Below are 6,902 nucleotides of genomic sequence, written 5' to 3'. Positions count from 1 at the left end.
CTACGGCAAAACTCTTAACTCGGAACTGTACTGTCAACAATTGGACCGTCTGAAGGAAGCAATCGCCCAGAAGCGGCCAGCTTTGGCCAATAGGAGAGGAATTGTGTTCCATCAGGACAACGCCAGGCCACACACATCGATAGTGACTCGCCAGAAGCTCCGGGAGCTTGGTTGGGAGGTTCTTATGCATCCACCTTATAGTCCGGACCTGGCACCAAGTGATTACCATCTGTTCCTGTCCATGGCGAACAATTTTGCTGGTGAAAAATTCGCTTCAAGAGAGGCTTGTGAAAATCGACTGTCTCAATTTTTTGCCAATAGGGACGAGGGTTTCTATGAGAAAGGCATAATGAAATTACCTTCAAAATGGCAACAAGCTATCGAACAAAACGGCGCATATTTGACCTAAATCGGATCATTCTAACTATGGTAATTAAAGCCTTCAATTTCATGCAAAAATAATGGATTTCTTTTTACTACACCTGATATTATTCCTTGCTACCTCACTCATTTACTCACGATATTATTACTTCGTTTACTAGCTCACGATCATAACCTTTTAACACCTTGCATATGAATCTTGAAGCACTTAATCCAGAAGAAGCACATAACTAATAATGCATAAATGAATATTGCATATGGATAATGAGCGTTACGTGAGAAACGGACGTCTTAACCTTTTTGGCACGAATATCAATTAACGTCAACGGTATTTATTCTAATCTTATACTTCGAGCACTAGAACTTTCGTCTGGCTTGAGGCATCTGTAATAACAAAATATGAATAAAGTAACTCGACTGCGTATATGTATAATGATGAGAATTACATAAGATACTTTAATATTTTAATCTTCTTGATATGAATATCAATTAAAAATTATCGCTGATGTCATTCTGTTTCCTCGAGCATTAGAAAAATTTTCTTCGATCTTGCAGCATCCATACGCGCGCAATGCAACGAATATGAATGACCATGGCACTCTATTATCGCAAAATTAACTTTTAAGTAACGAAAATAATAGGATTTCGTTTGTAGTTTGCATATTAGTAACAATAATATCATTCGTAGCTTCGATTATAAAAAAATTTGGAAATTTGAAAAAATAATCTGTATTTCTCTCTTGAGGTAAAAAAGATTTTCCAATAATACATATCGAGATAGAATCATCTGTAGTTGTTCGTAGTGCTTCTCGTTCCGCACGCAGTCATACGTTTAATTTTCGGCCGTGTTTAAATTGTTGTAACTTTTAAACGATGCGACTACAAATGAAATGAACAGACCAACCAACAACTACAAACAATTTTGAATCGAAATGTACTATCGAAATCTTTTTAAAACAAGGTGCTGGCCATTTTTCCAAATCTCTGTATTTCTTACGGTTGATACTACAAACGAAATTGTTGTCACTACCAACGATCGCAACCGAGAATCTATCATTTTCCGCATTCAAAAACTAATTTTACAAAAGGCGAGTGCCAGCTTAGTAATAAGATTAGAGTGAGATCGTTTCGTTATAAGGTAAAACTTAGAATTTTTGTGCTGAGCATCTCGTTCCGGGATGTAGAAACGTACGTTAAAAACATGTTCAATAATTTGACAGCTGTTAGTTTTATTAACTGATAGTCTAGTTAATTGATTAACAGGAAAGTATTTTTATTTGAGGATTTTGTTCGATAATTACTGTTTACGAATTCATTGATACAGAACATTTGTACTGGAAGTAATCGTAACGAAAATCAAGAGACGCTAATGAAACCAGAGCTCGACTCGAATATAACGAAGTCGACACTCGCCGTTTATTGTTCCACGTCGTCTCATGGCGTTATTACGCGCGACATCCTTGGAAGTTAATAGTTACTTGGCAACTACGATTCTCGTTTTTACTAAGAATATTCTGAGGGGAGTATTAGCGACGCGACCTACTCGAGTGGATCTTAGGGAGGCCATAATTTTGATGAGGGTAAGCATAGACACGCGGGTCGTGATGGAAGGTAAGGGCCGTGAGCGGGCTAAAAATTTGATGAAGCCCGCAGGACTTCGTCGACCTCTCGGAAGTACTCGGCTTAAATAGATGGCATAGTTTCCATTCTTCCCGAAAGACGAGGTCTCGCTCCACGCTCCCACCCATCACAACGGTCGAGGATGGATAAACGGGCTTTGGAAATCTCTCTTTTGCGCGTACTTGAGCGGAAGACGATGTTTCCAGCTACGATGAAGTAGGTAAGTGCTCGTGCGATATTAATGAATATCAAGATACCGCGTACAGTAGACATGAGAATTTGTCAACGTACAAGTAGTACTTATATAAATATAATATAATATTTATAATTATGATAGAGGGTTCATACACCATGAGGGTTCACACGTTCGTTCAACGATGGATAATTTTGGTTTATGGTGATTGATATGTATTTATAATTATTATATGTATTATGTCACAAATATTTTGTGTGTGTGTACATGTGCGCGCGCGCGTGTGTTATATTAATTTAAATATATTTTCGTTTTACATAATTTTATTATTTTTTTGTTCTTTCCATTCTTTTATATTTATTAAAAAGAAAAAACTGTTTCGAGAAATGTTTCATGAAATGAAATCATTATTAACTTATTTGATTTTTCCGCTTTATATTTTCTATACTTTCTATACTGTATATTTTCACTATACAGTCACGGGAATAAAGGTTATCGAATTTATCGTTCCTAAAGTTTCACAATGAAATTGCGTAACCAAATGTATGCAATTGATTTGGCTTATAAATATCGCCGAGGTTCTGCTGGATAGATTAGTCGTATTTAAGATCGTAACCATTGACGTTGTGTTTGTTAAGTAAGAAACAGGCACTGTGACATTGAATTTAGTTTTTGCACCATGAGTTTGGTTAGATTTTACAATAGATTTGTGTTAGAACCAGGTGAGTACAGTAAAATTATGTATTTTATTTAATTTTTTATTTTATTTATTATTTTATATTATATTATATTTTATATTATATTATATTATATTACATTATATTTTATGTTATTATTTTTTTGTTTTATTTAATTTTGTGAAATTTTTCATATACGATGCTTCGTAGCTCCTGTTCTCGTTTTCGCTTTCGAAAAAGTTTACATAATAACAATATTTTAGTGACTATATATATCTTTCTTTTCTCTTTCTATTTTTGTATGTGACATGACGTGATTCGTATATAGTGAAAAATCTTGTAAAATTCGTGAATTTTACGTGTTGTAAAATACAGTGAAAAATCTCTATTAAAAGTATAATATAGCAATATATATAGCGTAAAATTATTTGGCATAACAGCATATTTTGCGTCGTATATCTGCAAGATCTAAAAATATAGATGTTGTATCAACTTCTTGTAATACGAAAATATGATTCGAAATTTTTAATAATGTAGTTAGATTCAAAGCAGAAACTGAAAGATCGAGTACATTTCTAGAATGTTTAAATAACACGAATTTACTTTTCAAGTCATTATTCAGCAAAGTGAATGCAACATTCGTTAAAAATACAAATAGTTCAACGTGCCGAATTTATTAATCTTCTCGGTTGCCATTCTTTATGCAAATGATTATTAAAAATACTGCTAAAATAATACAATATGATATACCTTAATAAAAAGTTACTCGACTGTTCAGAACAATTACGTTAAACAAGTATTTTCCTAGTATAGATTACTTATTCTCTCTTTATTTAAAAAATTATGCTCTAAATTATATTATTTTTTGCAGATCCAATAACTAAAGAATGGCCGATGGTATCCATGTGGTATTCATTTTTCATTAGTCTTGGATATTTGTACTTTATTTATATCGCTGGTCCTCGCTTCATGAAAAATAGGCCACCGTATAAACTAAAAGGCTTTATAATGTTTTATAATATAATACAAATTCTAGCAAATGCTTGGGCTATAAAGGAATACATACGTGCCGGTTGGTTCACGAAATATGGTTTCAAATGCTGGAAACCAGATTTCGATAGTCCCAATGCACAAATGGTATGTTTTCATATTGTATAATACATATTGTTGATATTGATCAATTGTATTCCCTGCGAGAACAAATAAGAGCATTGGGTATGCTAACTGTAATATGACGTTTATACTTTTTAGATATTTAACATTTCCTGGTGGTTGTTACTATTAAAAATATTTGACTACGTTGAAACCTGTGTGTTCGTGTTGAGAAAAAAACAAAAGCAGATCTCCGTTTTACACGTATACCATCATATATCAGTTGTTATGTTTGCTACGATATTCATGAGATATGTTCCGGATTCAAGAGCTTCGTTTATTTCTTTGATAAACTGTTTCGTGCATGTCGTAATGTACACGTACTACTTCTGCGCTGCATGCGGCCCGAAGATTCAGCGAATAGTCAACCCCTTCAAACAATACTTAACTACTATACAAATGGTATGTTATATTATGTTACATGTAAGAATGAATTTTGTCCTTGACATTAATTAATCATTCAATCGAAGATATATTTTAGTCTGCTCGACGTATATTATATTATTTTATTTATTTACATTTTCTTTGTTTTTGGTATTAGGTGCAGTTTTTTGTGATATTGGTGTACATGTCGCAAGCTTTATTTCCTTTTTGTGAAGTGCCAAAGGGAATCGAAATATTACCGTACTTTACGATTAATTTATTAATATATATATTTTTATTTTATGATTTCTATAGGAAAACTTATACTAAAACGACTAAGCAAAAAAATTAATTGCTAAGCAATTTTGTTTATCAATTTAAATATTTAAGCGCATTTTAAATAAATGTGTGCGTGCGTGCGTGTCGGTGTGTATAAGTGACAAAATTTTACACATTTTCCGTCTTATAATACTTACTAATATATTAATACATGTGTGCAACGATAAGTAGTAAAAAAGAAACAAAATTATTATCTGTATATTATACAATATAAATGTTATTTTTGTGCACACATGTGATGTATACTGTACAAATGCAGTTTGCACGTTGCTCTGTTTAGTTTGTTTATATTTAAGTAACCAAAAAATTGTTTTAGTGATATTGACTCACATGCTCTCCTACACGAGTAGTGCCGTATTTTGTACAAAACTGATATCAGGGAGATAAATTAAGTAAAAATAATTCTTGTAAAAATAGTAATATTGGAAAATTATATCAAATAAAAGTAAACCAATTATGTGTTGAAAATAATTAATATTTTTGAAATAAACTGAGAAAGTCAACCTAGCACAGACCCAGATATATTGTCGAATTAATAGCGGAAAAAAGATTATGTCAATTTAGTTTTACAAAATTACATGTAGGAATGATTATTCATAATCGTTCCTACATGTGCAGATACAACAATTGGGATAATATTTCTTAATCAGTATTATGTATAGGACCCGTAAAAAGTAATAATAATCCAAGGAATGAAACACACGTGTACAAGTTGTTCTTATTCTCTTTTAATACACACAATTTCCTTTTTGTTCACACGTCCACACCGATCTTTTGTTTATTCCATATTGTTTTTTTATTTTATTCGGCTTTTTGTCGCCCGGCAACCGAGAGGCATATAGAGCAATAGCCGAACATCGGCCGTTGCTGATAACCGTAGGGCCTTACATATGTTAGATCCGATGTATCATAATCGAAAGAGATAGTAAACGCGATTTCTTTCTTTTGTATCTAAAATATTGTATAGATAAGAATGCAAGTTATTTGTATATATATATACGAGGGGAAAGACAATGTGCTGCTATTCGTTGTTTTATCTCGCCGGACCTACGTCTCGCTGCACGCCGCCAACAGTTGCTAGGTCGAGTGGGCCGCGCTGTGGTCCGAGTAGCTCCAACACTTCTCCAATCATCTATGTCGGTACGCTCCCATTCCTCAGATTTCTGTCATTAATAACTCGATAATTATTGCGAATCTCGCAAAACGGTATGGGACTTTTATGTTTATCTTAATCCAATCTACCTTCACATTTCGGGTTGTAAACTTATAACCCCCCACCCTGTATATATATATAATACGATATATATACATATAACATGCATGCGATCGCATATCGTATTGTGTGATACGTTGCGTATCACATGTTAATAATGCTAACATTGACGATGATCTGAGATGCTAATATTGCATATTATTTCAGAGGTTTTTCACAATTGCTCACATAATAAAATTTGAACACACATGATTATGTTACTGGGATAAAATTGATTTACAATGAATAATGTTTATAAACATTGTAAAAGCTCCAAGTCAAATATATCGTACAAATCGTCATTATACTTCTGCATTATTCTTCCTTGCTGCTGCCCGCTGAATATCTCAGCATCGTTCTGCGGAGACTCGCGCACAGAGCGTACCATCAGCCGATAAAATATACTTCAACATTCGCGTATCTGTATTTTACATTCGTGCGTTATGACAATTCCACTTGAAAATGAGCGCTAACATATGTCTGACTTTGCACCATTTCATCCACCATGATCTCTTACCGTATAATCTCGTATCTCTCATCATCATTTGACATCACACGCGACGTTTTGTAGCGAAGAAGCGAAGATGATCGTGGCAGATTTCACGATCTGTCGTGTTCGTGTCATAATCAACAATATTGACTTTGATATTTATGGATTGTTGTAACGGTAGGAGTGGAAATTTTAGAGAACGCACACATTATCGAATGATTTAATTCCTTCCGTATGTAAATTTAATTTCACGACAGTCTCGCATTATCGTACTACTTGTTGTTACGAAGCTGTTGTTATTATAATATAATTATTATAACATATATGACTACATCATACTTAATCATATCATTATTATGTAATTATGTCATTACATTCAATTTCTACCGCGTTTTATAAACGTCTTTCTCTTTTTTCTGTTTCAGGTAAGTACAA

At 33.3% G+C, this 6,902-nt stretch overlaps 1 protein-coding gene across 4 annotated transcripts; it reads left to right on the top strand.

The window, feature by feature from the left end:
• The first annotated feature begins 1,702 nt into the window (after window positions 1–1,702).
• LOC105190836 (elongation of very long chain fatty acids protein AAEL008004) lies at window positions 1,703–5,440 on the top strand. 4 transcript variants are annotated; one of them, XM_019844936.2, is made up of 6 exons: window positions 1,703–1,961; window positions 2,028–2,221; window positions 2,339–2,398; window positions 3,743–4,008; window positions 4,123–4,425; window positions 4,565–5,440. In XM_019844936.2, the coding sequence occupies exons 3-6, from the start codon at window positions 2,353–2,355 to the stop codon at window positions 4,736–4,738; spliced, it is 789 nt and encodes a 262-aa protein (XP_019700495.1). In that variant the 5' UTR covers window positions 1,703–1,961; window positions 2,028–2,221; window positions 2,339–2,352; the 3' UTR covers window positions 4,739–5,440. The 4 variants fall into 4 exon arrangements, with proteins under 4 accessions (XP_019700495.1, XP_025153760.1, XP_011152095.1 ...); XM_025297975.1 differs by having other exon boundaries at window positions 1,703–2,221; XM_011153793.3 differs by lacking the exon at window positions 2,339–2,398 and having other exon boundaries at window positions 1,703–2,221; window positions 4,565–5,439.
• The last annotated feature ends 1,462 nt before the right edge of the window (window positions 5,441–6,902 follow it).

Source organism: Harpegnathos saltator, unplaced genomic scaffold (genome assembly GCF_003227715.2).
Source record: "Harpegnathos saltator strain DR-91 unplaced genomic scaffold, Hsal_v8.6 scaffold20, whole genome shotgun sequence".
NCBI lineage: Eukaryota > Metazoa > Arthropoda > Insecta > Hymenoptera > Formicidae > Harpegnathos > Harpegnathos saltator.
The sequence above is the reverse complement of the archived record's forward strand: the minus strand, read 5'-3'. Positions and strand labels throughout refer to the sequence as shown.

What these genes read in the sequence shown, in the direction of transcription:
- LOC105190836 (XM_019844936.2), top strand. Translation starts at nt 2,353, where the DNA reads ATGAGGGTTCACACGTTCGTTCAACGATGGATAATTTTGGTTTATG. An exon ending in ATAGTCCCAATGCACAAATG is followed by an intron (nt 4,009 to 4,122) that starts GTATGTTTTCAT and finishes TATACTTTTTAG; the next exon opens with ATATTTAACATTTCCTGGTG. An exon ending in ACTTAACTACTATACAAATG is followed by an intron (nt 4,426 to 4,564) that starts GTATGTTATATT and finishes TTTTGGTATTAG; the next exon opens with GTGCAGTTTTTTGTGATATT.